The 19469-nt window shown below is 51.6% G+C and overlaps 1 protein-coding gene across 2 annotated transcripts; it reads right to left on the bottom strand.

The window, feature by feature from the left end:
• Window positions 1–1960: 1960 nt before the first annotated feature.
• Window positions 1961–19200, bottom strand: LOC133343493 (gamma-aminobutyric acid receptor subunit pi-like). 2 transcript variants are annotated; one of them, XM_061553153.1, is made up of 10 exons: window positions 19123–19200; window positions 13875–13984; window positions 12453–12553; window positions 9514–9581; window positions 8106–8323; window positions 6524–6606; window positions 5312–5449; window positions 4192–4344; window positions 3277–3464; window positions 1961–2611 (listed from the first exon to the last, which is right to left on the bottom strand). In XM_061553153.1, exons 2-10 carry the CDS (start codon window positions 13928–13930, stop codon window positions 2267–2269), a joined length of 1350 nt encoding a protein of 449 aa, XP_061409137.1. In that variant the 5' UTR covers window positions 13931–13984; window positions 19123–19200; the 3' UTR covers window positions 1961–2266. The 2 variants fall into 2 exon arrangements, with proteins under 2 accessions (XP_061409137.1, XP_061409136.1); XM_061553152.1 differs by lacking the exon at window positions 19123–19200 and having other exon boundaries at window positions 13875–14114.
• Between the last annotated feature and the right edge of the window lie 269 nt (window positions 19201–19469).

The raw sequence follows: 19469 nt of genomic DNA, 5'->3' as shown, positions 1-19469 counted from the left end.
ACGTTCCACGTGACACCTCAGGAAGTGCCGATTCATACTCGGTCATCGTGTCTGCGTGGCTTCCACGCAGACACGTGACGAGCACTGATGCAAATTACGTGTACGGGTGTGTGTGTGCCACGGTGTGGGGAGTGGTAGTGTAGTGGTTAGTGCGCCCGCGCTAGGAACCTGGCAACCCGAGTTCGATTCCCGCTCGCGGGCAACACCAGCGACAATTATCTGAACCGGTCCTGGTGCTCCCCTAGGTCGACTCAGCCTCAAATGAGTACCTAGTGCGATGTGTAAACATCGCCAGGGAGACAAAGGTGGCCGGGCGTGGTGCTGGCCACTCACCCCCTTGTGCGCCGTGTCTTCATAGGTGCTCGCTAACAGCGCTTGCCCCAACAGTCTGTTCTTTGAATGTTTGTGTACCGCGTGACGTGAAGAGCGCTGGTACAAATTTAAGAGATAACGTTATTCGTGTTTACCAATCATCGGGCTCGTGCAGCGTGCAGCGTGTAGTGACTTTGAATCGTATTTGAAGGGCGCAAACGTGGGCCCGTGATGGGTCACGAGGACTGAGATTGAGAGGTCATCAGGGGCAGTACCTTTTGACCTATTTCCTTGACCTATTTTCAAGGGACCCAGTCAAAACTTCCTGCAAGGGGCTTGCGGGGTGGGGTAACTGACAGCATGACTTAACATCCAGCCTGCACATCTCAATGTAATATTCATAAATTAATTCACGTCCATAGAAATAAATATATGCCTTACATAAGTTACGTGTGTGATCTAAATAAATAATGTGTGGGATTTAATTCATATTCATACTGCAGTATTATATATTAATAAAAAATCACGTTGCATTATAGGTCTTTCCAGTGCATACTGAACACAATAAATCACGCAAAAGTTACAATTAATATGAATATTGAGAATAAATAAGGCTTTCCAAACGGAAGCAGGGCTTAATTTCAGCCAGAGCAGTCTGGAACGCTGTTCCAGTGTTTACATTGGCACGTCACACATCGGTCTTGCCCTATGTTTGTCCTCACGATACTGCGGCAGAGTGTCGGAATCGTAAAGGGTACAACATTATAGATATCATTAAATACAGACACACCTTGCACTCTCGTGGTAGTGCCTTATTCCACGCCGGCCTAGCTTGCAGTGGTGAAATATAAAATTAGAGATTAAGCCCGGTATGGAAGCATGCATTTGATAATGGTCACTCTTAATCGATGCTGGTGATGATGAGGGTGATTCTACAGAATTACACCTGGTCAAAGGCAAGCAATATAATGATGATAACACTATGTAACACAATATTTGTTCCTGGGTGTTATTTCCTAATTGCTTATGCCTAAAAAGCATAGAAAATGGCTATTATTCCCCACAAACTTTGTTTTTGTGACCAGGACAGTGATATTTTTAAATGTACCTATTTTCCAGAACATTCCAGATAGATTCAGTGCTGAGTATAAATACAGGGCCTTAAGCCCACTAGTTCAGTTTAGTTCCAGCTGCCTAAGTGGATACATTTCTGCATTTTTCTGAGATTGCATCAAGAGGCTGCAAGCATCCGGCAGACGCATTTTGCTACATCTGTGGCCAATTTATCAAGACAGGAGCGAAAAAGTACTCTGTGTACTTTTGCCATTTTCTGTACTTTTGAGGCATAAGCAATTAGGAAATAACACTTACTACCCAGGAACACGAAAAAAATTTGTTACACAGTGTAATTGTAAACAATGGCAATCGCTTACCGTTACAACTGCGCCAGGACCTAATTGTGCTCAACATATCACGACACTTCTGTAATCGCTAGTTGGTTATGGTTGGGTCAGTGGGAGGGCTAGTCCCCGTGTTTGATTGGCTGGCTGGTTCAGGTCAGGGTCAGTGGGAGGGCTAGTCCCCGTGTCTGATTGGCTGGTTGGTTCAGGTCAGGGTCAGCGGGAGGGTTAGTCCCCGTGTCTGGTTGGCGAGTTACTGAGAGTCAGGCGTAGTAGGGCTAACGCTAGGTTAGAATGTTCTACCCCGAAGCTGCTCGCTCCCCTCCCTCCCTAACCACCGCGATGTGTGTGTGTCTGTGAATGAATGTGCTTTTCACCGTATTTTGTATTCGCTTCTGATGCTCACACCGCCCGCGACCTCTTTCTGCTCTCCGAAATAAAGCGTCCCGCGTCCCCGGGCGGTGGTGCGGGCCGGCCGCTCGCGACTGGCCCCGTGTGCGAAATTCGGCCACGCCGGAGGGAAGGCCCCTTCCCTCCACGAGGAAGACGAGAAATCAGAGGAACAAGTAGTAGCACCAGTAGAGGAGGTTCACGAGTACAAACAGGAGGGGGAAGGCCTTCCTGGAGTAGTTGTCGATGTGGTGAGGGTTCCGGACGGTGCAGAAACCGCCGGCTCGGCGACTTGCAGCGCGGGTCGTGGGCCACGCAGCCTGCGGGGGCACCGAGACCACCCCGGGGGGCGGTCGGCTCCCGTCCGTCGGCAGTGGGGGCGCGTCCCGGGCGGACGCGGATCTGGAGGAGGCGGAACGGCGTGCTGGTCGCTCTGCGTCGGCGTCCGCGCGCGAGACGGAGGAGACGCTGCCGTTCCTGTCGCGGCCGTCGTCGTGGGAGAGGTCGTCCTGGATGGAGGCACGCACACAGATCCCCCGCATAGCCCTTAACAGACTCTTTGGGACAAGTGCTGTGAGCAAGGACCTATGAAGGTGTAAACACTGGGGGGGACAAAGGAACACACACACACAACAACAACCACCATTCGCCACTAAGTGGCAGTGACATCACCGGTGAGCTTGTGCCAGGCTATGTGAGCTTTAAGGCCACGTGAAGTGTCGAAGGCTTGCTGGCAGGAGGGATAGACCCAGGTGCCATGGGCTGACTGATTGAGATGACTGGCAGATGCACCACCCACACACTCACACAAATACAAAGACAAAAATCCCCCGTATAGCCTGAGTGATGTTAGCGAGCACCTATGAAGGGCGCAACGGTACACGATGGGGTGGGTGGCCAGCACCACACCCGGCCGCTTTTGTCTCTCCAGTGGCGATATTTTTACACGCGATAAGGTACTCATTTGAGGCTGAGTCGACTTAGGGGAGGCCTAGGGACGATTCAGATAATCGTCACTTGGCGTTGGCCGTGAGTGGGAATGGAACTCGGGTCGCCGGGTTCGTAGGGCGGCCGCGCTCGCCGCGACGCTACCGCACACTCACTCACAGACCCAAACAAGAAGACAAAGATAGAATCGGCACACACACAGAGGCGCGTGCGCCTCTCATCTCACCGGCGTCGCCGCGTCGTGGTGGTGCAGCGTGCAGAAGTGAGCCACCGCGTACTCGAGCAGCGCTCCGAAGATGAAGCTGAAGCAGATGCCCAGGTAGACGTCGATGGCCTTGATGAAGCAGTTGGCGTTGGGCAGCGACGCGCGGGCACCCATCATCAGCGTGGTCATGGTGAGCACTGTAGTGACGCCTGCACGCGACGGCGGCTGGACAGAGGAGAGCCCCGAGACATTGTTGACAGGTGGCGGGTGGGAAAAGATGGGGGCCCGCCTGTAAAAACAAAATTGCTGCGCGAAGCTGCCAGGAGATGGCGATGAGCCGTTCAATCCATCTGTGCGGAATTTTGGATGTTAGCCACTCGCATTCGTGGTGGGCTTTTTGAGGACGGGGCCACCCGTTGATACTTAAAACGTCGAAAGAAATTTGCACCTGGAAAGAAATAGGCCGCGGAGGAGATGGCTTTGATGAGTGCCACACCCTCGCACGATTGGTGGGTTCTTTTCCCAGCGGATTTGCTTCCCTCCCACGCATGAAGCCAGTCGCTCATTGGTAGCGTGGGACAGTGGTGCTCAACCTTGCTTGGCTACTCTACCCCTTGTTGGCTTTTGTTTCAACCGAGTACCCCCCTTGCCTGACCGAACATGGTTCTGAGCAATAAATACATGTACGAATAACGAACATCAATAATGTAAAACATATTGAGCACAATTAATCTGACAGTCTAAGGCACATTTACAAATCATCTCACCTACCACCCTAAGACACTGCCATTACCCCGAGCGGTCCACATACTCCCGGTTGTGAACAACTGGCAGAGTACAGGACGGAGTGCGTGGGGTGGCCTTCAAAAATAATTTCTGTCGCGGGCCCTCAATGGGGCCGGTACCACCACAGCCCCCACCCCCTCCACCGCTCACCGATGCAGATGCGAGCTGGCACGGAGGACTGGCTGATCCAGAAGGAGACCCAGGAGAGGACGACGAGGAGGATGGAGGGCACGTAGGTCTCCAGGATGAAGTAGAGGATGTTCCTCCGCAGCACGAAGTGGAAGACGAGCTTCGGGTAGCGCCCTGCGCGCGCCGGGCACCAAACGCGCGGGACGGGACAACATCGCGGGGCGGTGACATCACGGCCCGGTAGTACGTCCTGTCGCTGCGGGTTCGCGGTTCAAATCCAGCGGCTGGCCTGGATATTACCAGGCCGCCGCAGTGGTGAGATGGGAACTGCATTGCCAGGTATGGGTTCGATTCCAACCCTGATGCTTGCTATATATGGTGGAGTTTGCTTTTCTCCAGGTCCTCTGGTTTTTCCCTCCACATTTAGAATCGCCATCCATTTAGAGTATTTGGATGCTATACATTTCCACGTGATGATAAGAAGCCATTTCGTTGAGATATCATTTTTGATGGCGAGGTCGCTTCTGAAAAAAAGCTATGAAGCTCCGCGAGCCTTAGCTGGTAAAATGCAATTGTAGTAGTCGTAGTTTTACCACAGTTGCAATAACCCGTCATAATAAAGCAACTACTACTACTACGCGCCGCCTGCTTAACTCACAGCAGACGTTAAAGATCCTTTGGCGTCAGCGTCCAAATTTGCCAAATGCGAAAATGACCGAGCAGATTACTCATTACGGATTACACGCACACAGCGGCAATCATCGCCTCCACCCCCCCACCCCCCCACCCCATTGGCAGACCCATGCCCCCAGGTCACCCCTGCAAATGAAGCTGTGATGGTCTCTTGAGTTCTCACCGCGTTAAAAATAAACTTTAAACTTATCTTCACACGCCGTTTCAAAGTTTTAATGGCCTTCAGATGTGATTGCAACTCGTGTGGACAAAAGATCAACGGATCAAAGGAAGCGTGTAAACAAACGAAACATTCGCTCCCCGTGTTGTTCCCTCGTGCATCTCTCGTAGCCCCCCAATCGTATAAAGTATTTCTGGGCAAGTCCCCCCCGTCCAGGTACGACAACTAGGACGGCTCCGACTCTCACGAGACGATTTGACCGTGTCCGCGTGCCCGTCCCCGTCTTGCCTGTCTCGTACACGGCCTCCGACACGGATGTGAACTGCTCCTCCACCGTGTACTGGGCCAGGCGGAGGTTCTCCAGACCCCGCACGGAGTCGTTTCCCCGCGTCCAGTAGAAGACCATGTCGTCCGTGTTGTAGCCCCCTGCGGTACGCGCACACAAAGACAAATATCCCCCGTATAGCCCAAGACAGTGCTGGGGCAAGTGCCATTTGTAAGGAGGGCATATGAAGGGCGATATGGCACACGAGGGGGTGGGTGGTCAGCACTATGCCCGGCCACCTTAGTTTGCCGAGTGGCGATGTTTACACATCGCACCAGGTAGCCATTTGAGGAGGCCCAGGACCGGTTCAGATAAGGGGCCGTCCATAAATGATGTCACGCGATTCTGGACGATTTTTGACCCCCTCCCCCCCTCGTCACGTGGCGTCACAAAAAGTCAAACCCCCCCCCTCAAATATGACGTCACAAAGCTCTGCCCCCACCCCCCCCAAAAAAAACATGCTTCAAATCGCTTTAAACTATTGTCATTGTCATGCGTGTTTAATGTGCCGCTGCACTCTGATGTTGTCGGAGAAAACATTTATCAAAAAGTCTATTTAATGAAGTAGAACGTGTTGTCTATATTTCTTTAAAGTTGCGCATTTTGATGTGACGTCACATTTATCAACCCCCCTCCCCTCGTCACACATCGTCAAGAATGTCTGACCCCCCGCCGCCCAGGTGCGTGACGTCATTTATGGACGTCCCCTAATCCTCACCGGTGTTGGCCGTGAGCGGGAATCGAAATTGGGTTGCCGGATTCGCAGCACGCTCACCGCTGAGCCACCACTCGCTCACACGCACGCTCACACGCACGCAAGCACGCACACACGCACGCTCACACGCACACACGCTCGCACGCACGCTCAGACGCACGCACACACGCACGCTCACACGCACACACGCTCGCACGCACGCTCAGACGCACGCACACACGCACGCTCACACGCACGCACGCAAGCACGCACACACGCTCACACGCACACACGCACGCTCACACGCACACTCACACGCACGCACGCACACACTCACACGCACACACGCACGCATGCACACACGCACGCACGCTCACACGCACGCTCACACGCAAGCACGCACGCACGCTCACACGCACGCACGGGGCAACAGTGCGTCACGTGGCGACGACTTCTTGGCGTGAGCGAGTGCCGCACTCACAGCTCTCCAGCTGCAGGGTGCACGACTGCTTGTCCATCGGGTACTTGGTGAGGTCCATGTTGCACGCCACCGTCGCGGTTATTCTGCGGGGGGTGCGGAACGAGCAACGCCATCGACATTTACTCCTGGCGTCCAAAAGGCTGCGTCTCCAGACAGACGCCTCGCAGTTTAGCTGAGTGTGTTTTTTTCTGCGTGTTTATTTTTTGTCGAGGCACTGTGTGCGGGCCCGTGACATCACGTTATGACGCACACGCAATCATCAACACAAATGCCAGGGGATAGAAAGATGGGCAACGGGCTCTCTGCCACGTAGCCGAGTTTACTTTGATTCGTTCTACACGGATGACCGGTCCCGTTTTAGCCGGTTGCCCCGGCTACTTGACCAGGGAGATCTGTCTGTGGTGCGACTTGAGACCTTGCAGTCACTGTCGGAAAGCACGAGGTTGCCTCGTGACAGCGCGAGACAGGGAGCAGAGTGAGCATTATGCAAGATCGCAGTGAGTACCCTTCGTCATCTTAACACGAGTTTTCAATGGTTCTAAGGGTGTCATTTCTATTGTTTCCCCCGGTGCATTCTGTCTCGTATTGGGAGGACTGGGAAGATAGGCATTGATTTGTTGAACAATAAATGTCAGTAACTTCAATGAATAATCATCAGTCGGTTCGTGGCATCACGAATCGACTATTCTCTTTGTCTAATTTTGACTGCCTCGTTCGATCCCTCTCGTTTCTGCAGTCGTGTTCACTCCATTGGCCCGGACGTGACTCTACGCCATCCGCTTCACAGCAAACATCAAAGATCCCGTGACGTAATTCGCAAGAGTCGGCTGTTGTGCGTTGGCATCATGGTCCAAATTTGGAAAATTTGAAAAATGACATGCACATTGCACACTTTACTGGGTGTGTGTCCAGATGGCAGGAATCGATTTGTACCGAGATCTGGTCGCGGAATTTCACTGAACATTGCAGTAGCGAGATGGACACCAGGGTGGCGTGATGTTAACTACCTCGCGTGGTATACAGGAGGTTGTGGGTTCGATCCCAACCTGTATAATTAAAGTTTGCATGTTTATTCCTGTGCTCGCGTGGATTTCTATCCAGGTCCTCCGGTTTTTCCCTCCACATTTAGAAACACGCGTTTCGAGTACTTGTCTGCAATCAATTTCCACATAACAAGCCAGCCACTTCGTTGAGCCATCATTTGTGGCCAGGTCGCTTCTGAAAAAGAACTTCACAGTTCTGTGGGCCTTACCTGATAAAATAAAAAAAAGTTTCGTTTAGTTACTGACAGATTCTAGATTTGAAGCTTTCGTGACTGCAATGATTCATACTCTTAGGTTTTTTTCCGGTAAAGTCAGGTCGGTAAAAAATTTAAATTAATAAAAGTAAAATAAAACACTTTTATTAATTAATTTTTTTTTACCTACGTGACTTTACTGACAGATATCGCCGGCTGAGAAAAGTGGTGCGAACTTGGTCAACGGTGGCCTTAGGTGGCATCCTGCGTGGCCGCCCTAGCCGTGGCGAGTTTGGCCCCCACCCTCCACGCCCGCGCCCGGCGGCGGCGGCGGCTGCTTCGGACCTGAGCGCGTACAGCACGGTGCCGTTGGGGAAGATGCGGATGAGGCGGTTCTCCACGGTCACGGCGTGCAGGAAGGAGCGCTTCGAGTCCACGATGAACGTGTCGGGCACCCAGAGCAGCTCCACGAGCCGCCCGTCCAGGCTCAGGCTCTTGTTGGCGTCGAAGCAGAGCCGCTCGTCTACCCAGCGCTGGCGCAGGAAGATGGTGGCCGTGTAGTCCTGCCCCGACAGAAAGGGAGGCGTCAATGTGGCGAGGCACGGTCGGGGTGGCGTGGGGGGGGGGCGGTGACAACGTGCCGGCACGCTACGGCACGCCGTCACGTGTGCACGTTGAACTTCTTTGGCACCGTACGAGGCTAACCGTGATAATCGGAGGTGTGGGGAGGTAAACACGCGACGTTGGAGGTCCAAATGTATACCTATGTCTCGAATTACATAATACCCATAGAGCAATTAGGGTAAAATTGTGGATAAAGAAAATAATAATAATATACTGTATAATGAATGGTAACAGCAGCGCTAATTGGCATTGGAGACAGCGGGAGAGATCACGATGCTGCCGCCGTTCACAGCCGCGACTGCACCCATTAAATCTCGCTCAGTGGAAGTGAACACAATCGCTTGTGACCCCCAATCAGCACCCGCGCCTCCATAACCCCGGTGATCACCCCCCCCCCTTCCCCACCGCCACCCCCTCCATTGGACGCGTCTTCAGGACGAGCGCTCACGCAAAGCTCGCGGTGGTGACGCCGCGGTTCCCCGTCTCGATCGGCGTCGTTCCGCGCACTCAAAGAAAACAATCCCTCGGCCGCGATGGACATGGAGGCGTCGCACATCGACGGCGGATTAACGGCGCAGCGGAGCGTCGGGGCTTCTTTGTTTGCCAGCGGCAATCGAACGTTGTTTGTCAATTGCGGTGGCAATTTTTTACGCGTGGGCGGCCGACGCGTTAATGCTCGGCGAGTGGGAGACACGGGCGGAGAGGAGGTGCCTTAGTTACAACGATCGCGACGACCTCCGATAAGCACGGGTGGCTACGTACGGTGCGGAAGAAGTTCAGCGTGCGTGCGTGCGGCAAAGTCCGTGCGCTGGTCGCCCAGTTGGTTTTCTCGAGGCGGCTGTTGTTGTTGTTGTTTTTAAACACGGTTGCTGACCACAGGCCCAGGGGCTCAATGTGTCAAGCGGCTAGGAAAAATCAGTTGAAGCTTGAACATTAAGGGAATTGAATGGTAAAATTGCGTCACGTTATATATGCACGTGTGTGTGTGTATATATATATATGCACGTGTGTGTGTGTGTATATATATATGCACGTGTGTGTGTATATATATGCACGTGTGTGTGTGTGTGTGTATATATATGCACGTGTGTGTATATATATATATGCACGTGTGTGTGTATGCTCGTACCATGTTGATTTCCGAGATGCTGTCGATGCTGGCGATGTCCAGACTCATGCCGACCACCACGGATCCCTCTGCACAGGGTCCGCGCGCGCGGGCGGGCAAAAGCTCCGTTAACTGCGAGTCACTGAAGCCACGCGGTGTCACAGTTAGAGCTTCGGATGGGCTGCACCTCGAACTAGAGAACGAGTGACGGACGCAAGCAGTGGAGCGGTCGGGTGGCTCGGGATCACAGCCATGGGGTCAGAGCCACGGGGTCACAGCCACGGGGTCACGGCCACGGGGTCAAAGCCACGGGGTCACAGCCACGGGGTCAGAGCCACGGGGTCAGAGCCACGGGGTCAAAGCTACGGGGTCACAGCCACGGGGTCAGAGCCACGGGGTCAGAGCCACGGGGTCAGAGCCACGGGGTCAGGGCCACGGGGTCAGAGCCACGGGGTCGGCAACAACGCCAGAATCCTGAGTTCAGATCTGGGTTTCAGCCACCCGTGATTTCGTCGGCTTCTCGCGTGCGATGACTTCGTGGTCTCAGCTCAGTTATCAATATCTACACGACAAACGTCGTATTACGTTTGTTTTGATTGAGCTCAATGTAAACGTATCGGCGTGAATGCGCTGTGATGAACGTTTCCCTCCAGCAGAGGGTGTAGGAAAGCGTGGGGAGGAGAAAAAAGGTCACCCGGGTGGATCTCAGAAGCAATTTGGCGATGTCTGCCGCCCCCGCCCCCGCCCGCCACAAATCGTTCTCCAATGCACGGGGTGAGCGACTGCTAACCGAGAGTTGCAAATGGAACCTTTTCTCGGCATATTGGGAGCAATATTTGAAAAAATGTTTTTGTGTTCGTGCAGAGAAGGCGAGCGTTGTGAACTGTTTTTTGCGTGTTTCTTTGTCATTCACCCCCGCACCTCTGTCGGCTACGTACGGTGCGAAGGAATTCCAACATACGTACAGCATCGTAATGACACACGAGTGATCTGTTGCGTGGCAGTGAAATGCCCCGTGAGTTTGCGATGTCGATCGGTGTGACCTGAGGTGAGATTTCACTTGGCAGATTTTATGCAGCTGGCCGCAAGGTGTCGGCAATAACATCTGTCCGTGAAACTAGTTTCAAGGCTGAGCCAACCTAGGAGAGGCTCCACGCCGCATCGGACGGACGTTTGGCTGGGCGCGGAACCAATTTCTAACCAACGGGGTCGTCATGAGTGTCCCCACTCGTGGGCGCGATGCGCCGCGGCCGACGGAATTGAACTGCCACGAGGTCACAAACAGAGCACGGGTCACGCAAAGAAATTCAAGTTCAATTATGAAGCCTTCAGCGCTCCCCCTGCCCCCACCGCCCCACATTTCTGCGCCGGGGAGAGAGAAAGAGAGAGAGAGAGAGTTCTATTGAGGCGGCGTGATTGAAGCTCCGTCAAACGGCTTCGTTTGTCAGAGGTCACGGACCTCGTGTGAGATAGGAACGAGAGGGGGCAGAGCTCGCTCAGTCGCACTGGGAGACGCGGGTTTTCTGGCCCAGGGTGCGGGGGGGGGGGTCAGGGGTCAGGGTCAGGGGGGAGTCGAGAACTAAGGAAGGAGCGGCTCGCTCTCCATGGGTCCGTAGAGTAGGAGTTGGTGCAGCGAAGCAATGGAAACTCTGGCTGCGCGAAACCTTTCGGCTGCGAACGCGCGGGGAATCCGCAAACCTACGCTCACTCGAGCGCGAAGAGGGGAAGCGAGCCAAGCGACGCTGCGCTTTGCTTCGCAATTTCGAGATTCTGAACGAAACCCCCCCCCCCTCGTCAAATGCGCGCACGCGAGATCCATTGCAGGATGCATCACCGACTTGTGGGAGAGATGGCACGAGCACAGTGCCAAAGTGTGTCGTGCGATCCTCCTCCACCCGACGCAGCTGAGTAAATAACGTGAGTCACGCGACAGTTGTATATCTGCTTGGCTGTGTCGGGTGGGTGGAGGAGGCTATCCGGCGCACGTTGGCATTGTTCCCCACGTGGCGATCTGACCCACACATCAATTAGGAATCATATTATCGGTCGCGAAAGCCCCTGCCATCAAAATGATCTGATTGCTTATTAACGTATTTTTTGTATTATTTCAAGCGCATTGATTAAAGGCGCTGAATCACAGCACAATCGAGAATCCATCAGTGTGTCATCACTGTATCGTTTCATCGAGGGTTAATCGAGGGTTCCCACGCTGCCTCTATTCATTGGCAAACGATCCGTGGAAAGCGTAATCCCACTGTTTAGTGTCGCGTCGTGTGAACCGCCTGCTCTGTTGTGATTGGCCAATATCTGCACGATCGGTGGTGATTCGGTCGCAATCCGTTCCTATCGCGCATGACACAGCGCGCCCTATAAATATAAAATAAGATAAGGAGACGGAGCGATGGGATCAGTTCGACTCGTGAAGGTGCATGTGGTTTGCCCTGACTTGAGGTTTGTTTCTGGGGATAGGGTTGCATCTCAGAATTTGAATTTGTATTTCGACTGAATGAGGAGGAGGAATCCGATGAGCTATGAAGCTCTTTGTCACAGATCTCCAGCAGGGGCGGGTCAGCAAGTTACAGCAACAAACCGAACAAACAAAACCCCATAGGAGTGCAAAATAGAGAAAAGGTAAGCTAAGTCACTAAAAGTAATTAAATATAAATAAATTATATGATTACGAATTGAATAAGTTCATAAATTCCTGACGATTTTCCCAACACTAAATGCAAGCTTGGGGAAAGGCAGCAAAACAGCAAGAAAACCAGTCCCAGAGCACACCAAGACAACACCACAGTAAGCCCCTCAATAAAATCGCACATTCCAACTGCACTAGTCGAAAGCACAAGTCGACAGGATCAGAGTTACACACCGCGGATGTCCCTTTCGAGCGGGCGAGTTGAGGCGCGATCCGAGTTCGCGCGGAGAGACACAAATCACACGCGCGCGGATGCTCTTACCTTCGAACGAGGGCCTCAGGTAGCGGTTGTAGCCCTTCATGAGCTTCTGCACGGTCGGTGGGAGGGTCTCGGCGTGCCTCGGGCTGGGCTCGCTCTGGCCGCTGCAATTTGCGTCAGAGTTGCGTCCGCTGATGTCGCGTGAGCTCCGGTCATCATCACAGCAGCGACAGCGGTGACGGCGGCATTTTGGCTTGGCTTGGCCATCGAACAAAGACGGTCACCGCGGCCGTCTGGAACGCTCTCCTTTTCGATGTTAGGAAGCCACTGGAGCTATACACTTTTTTTAAACCGTATAGATTGAAAGCTCATTTCTTTAGAACTGCTTTTTGTGTTTAGTTTGTTGTCCTTCCCCCGCACTGCCGATTAGCACGGTTGGCTATGTACCGTGCGAAATAAGTTCAACATGCAATTACATTACAGCATTACTACAGCCCCTTTGTCAATCTACCGCTGGATGGAGACGTCTCCCTGCCGTGTCGGTGAGAGGAGACGGTAGGGGGGCAGTGGTTTGATTGGCCATACTTTCATGCGTATGGTACCGTGCAGCTTTGTGAAGCAGGATAGGAGCTTGGGCTGAGACATGTGGTGCGTGGCTGGGTGGAAAGAGCATCATTCGCGTACTACCGCATGACTAGTCATAGGTTTTTACCCTTTCATCTGGCACCAAAACTGACACCTTTATACAAGGGATCATGTTTGCAATAACCACAACACAATGCGGTCAAATTGCAAACAAAAAGAGACAACTCTGATAATGATATGCACTGTCCTTGAAATTGATTGGTCCACACCCGAGACGGCTTTTCTTAGAGCCCGAGTCTCCACTGGTGTTGGACCAGATGACTCTGTAGTCTATGGGCAACGTGACAGGTTTTTCTTTTTTTTTTAATCTGGCCACATCTTCCTTGAAGCAAAATGTCATGCTCGATTGATGACAGTGAGATCTGGGTCACCTGTTATGAAAACTGGGGCTCTCAAATGTAGTGGGTTGATGGTCTCAGCCCAGTGACTGCGCACAAATGAAAAAGCCATCGCATTAAGTTTGGTTCTGCACTTAATTTTCGGCCTAAATTTCACCTCTGAGAATAAAAAATAAAGAATTAGTTTTGACTGTCACGTGACGAACATTGCTCACACAGTGACGCAAAGCGGGTACGAAAGTGCTTCTCCCGACCATGAAGATAATCTCAGAGGTAGCTCTGCAACATCCACTTCCATGGGTCGTCATTTAAAAATTGAGGGTTGCACTGACATAACGCCGATTAGCACAAGGGAAATAAAAAAACAATAATTGTGAAATAGATACCTGTAAAATTAAATGGATATGAATAGTAATGTACGTACGTATGTTGAACTTCTTTCGCACCGTACGTAGCCAACCGTCCTTAATCGAGAATGAGTTCCATACTTCACGGGACTCACCTGAACATCAGGAGTAACGGCAGGAGCAACGGCGCACGCACCACGGCATCCCACATCGCGAGAGAGACCCGGGAGATGCTGGAGCGGCTTGGAGCAGGCGAAGAATAAATCTGGAGAGATACATACATATACATGAGTGAACGATGAAATCAAAGCGAAATGGTAATTCAGTCGCTTTGTGCGAGATTTGGCTGTAATCGATTGCGATCCAGCTCTAGAGAACAAGATCCCGGCCCTGGCTATAGCCCCTGGAGATCAACGATTGATGACAAATCACCTTCTCTGTAACCTCTCATCCTAACCCCGATTAGGCAACGCTTATGCGTCCACTGATCGGACGACAACCGGACAATTAGGGTTAAGCTAGAGGGTCAGGGTTAACAGTTCGGGTCAAATGTGCGACTCTTTCTGTTTATCTCTCTAGCCAATGGCAGGTCTCCGGCTCAAACTAAAACTCCCTCCATCATTGTCTGATCTCTGGAGCTTTCCTCTGTCACGGACGGCGATGATACGACACAATCACCCGGCGCAGCGGGGCGTAATTTGCAGAGTTAGTTTTGCGTTGGTACTTGCGACATGTTGAAATATAAAATAACAATGATGGTACATCTATACGAATACACATCGAGATGAAGGCCTCCCCATACTATGTTAGTCATGGAGGTTCAGAATTAGAATATTTATCTAATAGAGCCGTGTGCTAAGCACCGCACCACCTCTCCAACAGTATAAATATACCTTAATGTATTTGCATAATGCATTATTCACTGCAGTGGTGTGTTGTGGTTATTGAATAGGCAAAGGAGTGGGGTTTTCTGTTTTAGCGAATGCTCCTGGAAAACTAACCGAAGTTGAATTTGCTTGATATATTTTTTTATGCAGTGGACACATTTTATTTGTCATGCTTATTTATTAAACATAAGTGTTTAAATGTCTTTGCTCCTCAATCAACCGCTCTGTGCTCGCTTTCAAAGAGCTCCGTGAATGACGCGAGCGACACTCGCGTTTAACACAATGTCCAGAGCAATGTGAGCCGATCAATCAACGATCTTCAATCGGCAGCAGGTGAGCGAGATCCTCTGAGACCGGAGATTCTCCTCTTAGTTCTTTCGGTAAAGTCACGTAGGTAAAAAATGAAATAAAAATTACTACAAATAAAACAATAACAATCACGACGTTTCGGAGGCAACACAAGTCTCCGTCATCAGGTGCAGCAAATCTGGCTGTGACGGTCCCACCTGATGACGGAGACTTGTGTTGCCTCCGAAACGTCGTGAATTTTTTTGTTTTATTTTTATTAATTTTACGTGACTTAATTCTACGTGACTTTACCGAAAGAACTAAGAGTATGAATCCTTGCAGTCACGAAAGCTTCAAACCGGAGATCCTCCGTGTTGTATTCCGGCGACCTGACCTTGACAGCGTTAAGCTCCTCTCGTGTTGCACCTACACGAACCCTGCGTAATCAACGTTTTTGGGTTAAGATCGCGTTATTTATAAATGTGTCGTAACCCTCCACCACCCGACACGGCCAATCAGTAAAAAAGTGGCACGTTTGACAAAAGACAAATAATTCACTGCTTTAGCCCAACGGTGTGTTGAAGCGTGAAACCACAACATTTAAATTTTTTTAGTACGACGTTTCGCTGGTAATTGCATCCAGCATCATCGGGCAATTCGCCATTCTGCGGCCACCTTCTGGCGAATTGCCCGATTATGCCGATGATGCTGGATGCAATTACCAGCGAAACGTCGTACTAAAAATTTGTAAATGTTGTGGTTTCACGCTTCAACACACCGGTGGGCTAAAGCAGTGAACTATTTGTCTTTTGTCAACGTGACACTTTTTTACTGATTGGCCGTGTCGGGTGGTGGAGGGTTACGACACATTTATAAATAACGAGATCTAAACCCAAAAACGTTGATTATGAATAATATTGGTCGCGAAAGCATACGTGTTAAACTGACGAACCCTGCGATCCACATCAATTAAATATTCGGGTTAGTGCCACAATGATAAGAATATTAACGAAAATGTGCAGTCCTCTGTCAATCCACTGCTGGCTCAAGGCCTCCCCCACGCCGTGTCGGTCGTTATCGGTTGTGTGACCATACTTCACCATGCTGGACAATGCAGAGAAAGCAGAGGGGGGGGGGGTGGCACAGCCGGTTTAGATATCACTCGCCACTGATGTTAGCCGTGACTATGTTTCCACGGTAGGAGGTCGTTCTCTCACCAATCTTGTCCATCAGCCATCACAGCAGAGGTCGCAAACGGGTTTTGATTCCTTACCCGTACCCGGCCGCACCAAGGTCGCAAATGGGTACCCGATACCCGTACCCGGCCGGGTACGGGTATCGGGTACCCGGTTGCGACCTCTGCATCATAGTGGCTTCAGGCTATCCAACAAAGACGGTCACCGCATCGCGCGCTTTCAGATGCGCTCCTGCGGCCACCTGCAACGCTCTTCCTTCCAATACTCGGAAGCCGCTGGAGCTACGCACTTTTAAATCATCGAGATTGAAATCCCATTTCTTTACAACAGCTTTTTGTGTTCAGTTTATCGTCCTCCGATTAGTGTGGTTGGCTACGTATGGTGCAGAAGAAATTCAACAAACATACATCTCAGAGTCACGATTATGTGTCATGCTCAAGCCCACTGTATGTGTGTGTGTCGGCCTCTCGCTCAGGATGTCTCTCTTCGTGTGTGCGTCTCTCTCTCTCTCTTTCCGTGCTCTCTGCGTGTCTCTCGCTGTGCCACCTTCCGCCTCTCTGTTTCTGTCCATTTCTCCGTGTGTCTTTCTTTGTGTGTGTGTGTCTCTCTCTGTGTCTATCTCCTAAATGCCTCTAAACCTGTCTGTACAGGACGCGACGCAGCTTGGATCACCTCTGCTCGCAGTTCCATAACTATTCGCTGCGGTGCCAAGCTAAGTGCTCCTGACAAACGAGACGACGGCGACGATGATGATTAGAACGAGGATGAGATGGTGATTGTGAGATGATGATGATGACGATCATCATGATGAACATGACCAATGATGGCATGGCGATAATGATTAAGACGATAACATGACGATCTTCTTGGTTCTTTCGGTAAAGTCACGTAGAAGGGAAGTAATAAATCAAATAAAATAATAAAAAATAATAATAAAATTATTTTATTATGTTTTATTTTTATTATTTTATTACTTCCCTTCTACGTGACTTTACCGAAAGAACCAAGAAGATGAATACCTGCAGTCACGAAAGCTTTAAATCGAAACATGACGATGTTTTGTTTGCATCGCACACGCTCGTCTTGCCGAGTCAAGCGACAGCCGCTTCATGAGCAGCGTGGGAGGAAGGGCTCTGGGACCATCGCCGGGACTGGACGTGGGCCCCACTCTTGGGCCACGTGCGATGACACCTTTTGTCTGTCTGTCGCTGACCACATCCACAGCGGGTTGTGGTCACGACGGCCCCGGGTGGAGGCAGTCCGTAGAGGCTGGCCGGGATGAGTGACCGACCGTGGCATCATCATAAACGATGCAACTAAAACTTGTATTTTACTAGGTAAGGCTATATCGCGATTTTTTTTTCAGAATCCACCAGGCTACAAGAGACAGCTCAACGAAGTGGCGCATCACGTGGAGATGTACGGCAGACAAAGACTCCGAACACGTGATGTTCATTCTAAATGTGGACGGAAAAACCGGAGGACCCGGAGAAGAAACCACGCGACCACGGGGAGAGAGACACCGCAAACTCCAAATATACAGCAGCAGGCGTCGTGGTCGGGATCGAACCCACGACCTCCTGCACACCAGGCGATGTAGTTAACATGTCGCCATAACGACGCCCTCTAATGATCATCATCATCAACCCTAAGTTTGATCATGATGAGGTGACATGGTGATGATCATTATGATATGAGGGTTAAATGATAAGGATGGAAATGCTTCACAATATTGTTGGTTACAGAGCTAGCCGACCGCGAAATCCGGATCGACTTGAGACTCTACACGAGAATTTCTCAGGACACAAACCAATACCAATACATCAGCTGCTCACCCCCCTCCCGCCCCTCTCCCGCACCCCTCCAGCCCCCCCCCCCCCCATTAACACCGACATTCGCGTTTGAGACGGGAATCGCTCTTAATTATAACCAGAACCTTCAATTACCAACTCCCTCCCGTACCCACGGTCTGATTGCATTTTCTGCGTGTTTTTTTTATTTTTGCAAGCGAAGACAATTTAGGATGTACGCGAACACACTGATGGATGGTTGCACACTGCACTCATTCGCGTTGGACAGCCGGGGTATAATTGAATTAGAGGATCACACATGCATGCGCGCAGCAGACGGCACGTGCGTCAAGATGTCACGTGACCCCCTATTAATTAACCCCTAAAATGTATTTTTCCCCCTTTACACATTCATAAACCTTACTTTAAAAAAACACGTTAAGTTTCATAAAATAAAATATGGGTCACAAGACATCTGGACCACCCAGGACTAATACGTAATCGTATTAAAACGCATACACACACAAGACAAAGGTCCGCCCTTTACCCCGCCCGTATAGCCGACACAGAATGTTCGGTCAAATTCTGTTAGCGAGCACCTATTAAGGTCGACACGGCAACTTGCATGAAGGGGGTGGATGGTATGACCAGAACCACGTCCAGCGGGAACCTCTCTCTCCCTGCTGCTGAGGTTTATACAATGCGTCCGGTATACTAATTTGAGGCTGAGTCGATCTAGGGGATGACCAAGACCGGTTAATACATCGCTCGCCATTGATGTTCACCGTGGCACGGGAATCGATCTCAGGTTGCATGCCCAGTTCGTAGCGCAGTCCGCCACTAAACGCGCCCTAACAGACTGTAGGGGCAAGTGCTGTTAGCGAGCACCTATGAAGGCCGGCACGGCACACGAATGGGTGGGTGGCCAACACCACGCCCGGCCGCCGTTGTCTCCCTCGTGGCAAAGTTTACACATCGCACCAGGTACTCATTTTGAGGCTGAGTCGACCTATGGTAGGACCGGTTCAGATAATCGTCACCGGTGTTGGCCGTGAGCGAGACCCGAATGCCGGGTCGCCAGGTTCGTAGCGCATCGCGCTCATCGCTACACTACCGCTCCCCACTTAGACAAACACACACAACCAACGACGCTCACCCTCACAGACACACTCAATCACTCACCTGCGCAAAGACACACACGCGCCCACGTTCACACTTTTACGCACGTCCGAACCGACTCACATGGAGCGCAGAGCGGTCCACCACCTGCGGGCAGCCGTCGAAGCTTTTGAGATGCGTGTGCGAGGCAGGCGAGCGAGGACGAATCTCTCTCGGCTCGGGGTGTCTTCACACGGGGGTTTCCTGGACGCCCCCCCCCCCCCCTAGGATCCCGGTTCTGGGTTTAGACCCCCACCCCCGGAGCGTCGTGTGCTCTGCTCGCCTCGTGCCCGCTCCGAGCGGCGGCGGCGCGGGGGAGAGAGAACACGAAAGGAGAGCAGAGGGCGAGCCGGAGAGGTCTCGTAAGTAAAGGAGCCGCCGCGGAGTGTGCTGTGAGGTGGAGAGAGTGTGGGGGGTGAGAGGAGATGAGA

The sequence above is a fragment of the Lethenteron reissneri genome, chromosome 17 (genome assembly GCF_015708825.2).
Source record: "Lethenteron reissneri isolate LAM-NWPU_2019-01 chromosome 17, ASM1570882v1, whole genome shotgun sequence".
In the NCBI taxonomy this organism is placed as follows: domain Eukaryota; kingdom Metazoa; phylum Chordata; class Hyperoartia; order Petromyzontiformes; family Petromyzontidae; genus Lethenteron; species Lethenteron reissneri.
Note: the sequence above shows the minus strand (reverse complement) of the source record. Positions and strands in the feature narration are given on the sequence as shown.

Bases quoted from the DNA above. Each gene is read 5' to 3' on its own strand.
- LOC133343493 (XM_061553152.1), bottom strand. From the start codon at position 14,008: ATGTATATGTATGTATCTCTCCAGATTTATTCTTCGCCTGCTCCAAGC. The intron at 9,582-12,452 runs GTAAGAGCATCC...GACCCTGTGCAG, and splicing joins CCTGAGGCCCTCGTTCGAAG to AGGGATCCGTGGTGGTCGGC. The intron at 4,345-5,311 runs GCAAGACGGGGA...CGGCGCGCGCAG, and splicing joins GGAGGCCGTGTACGAGACAG to GGCGCTACCCGAAGCTCGTC.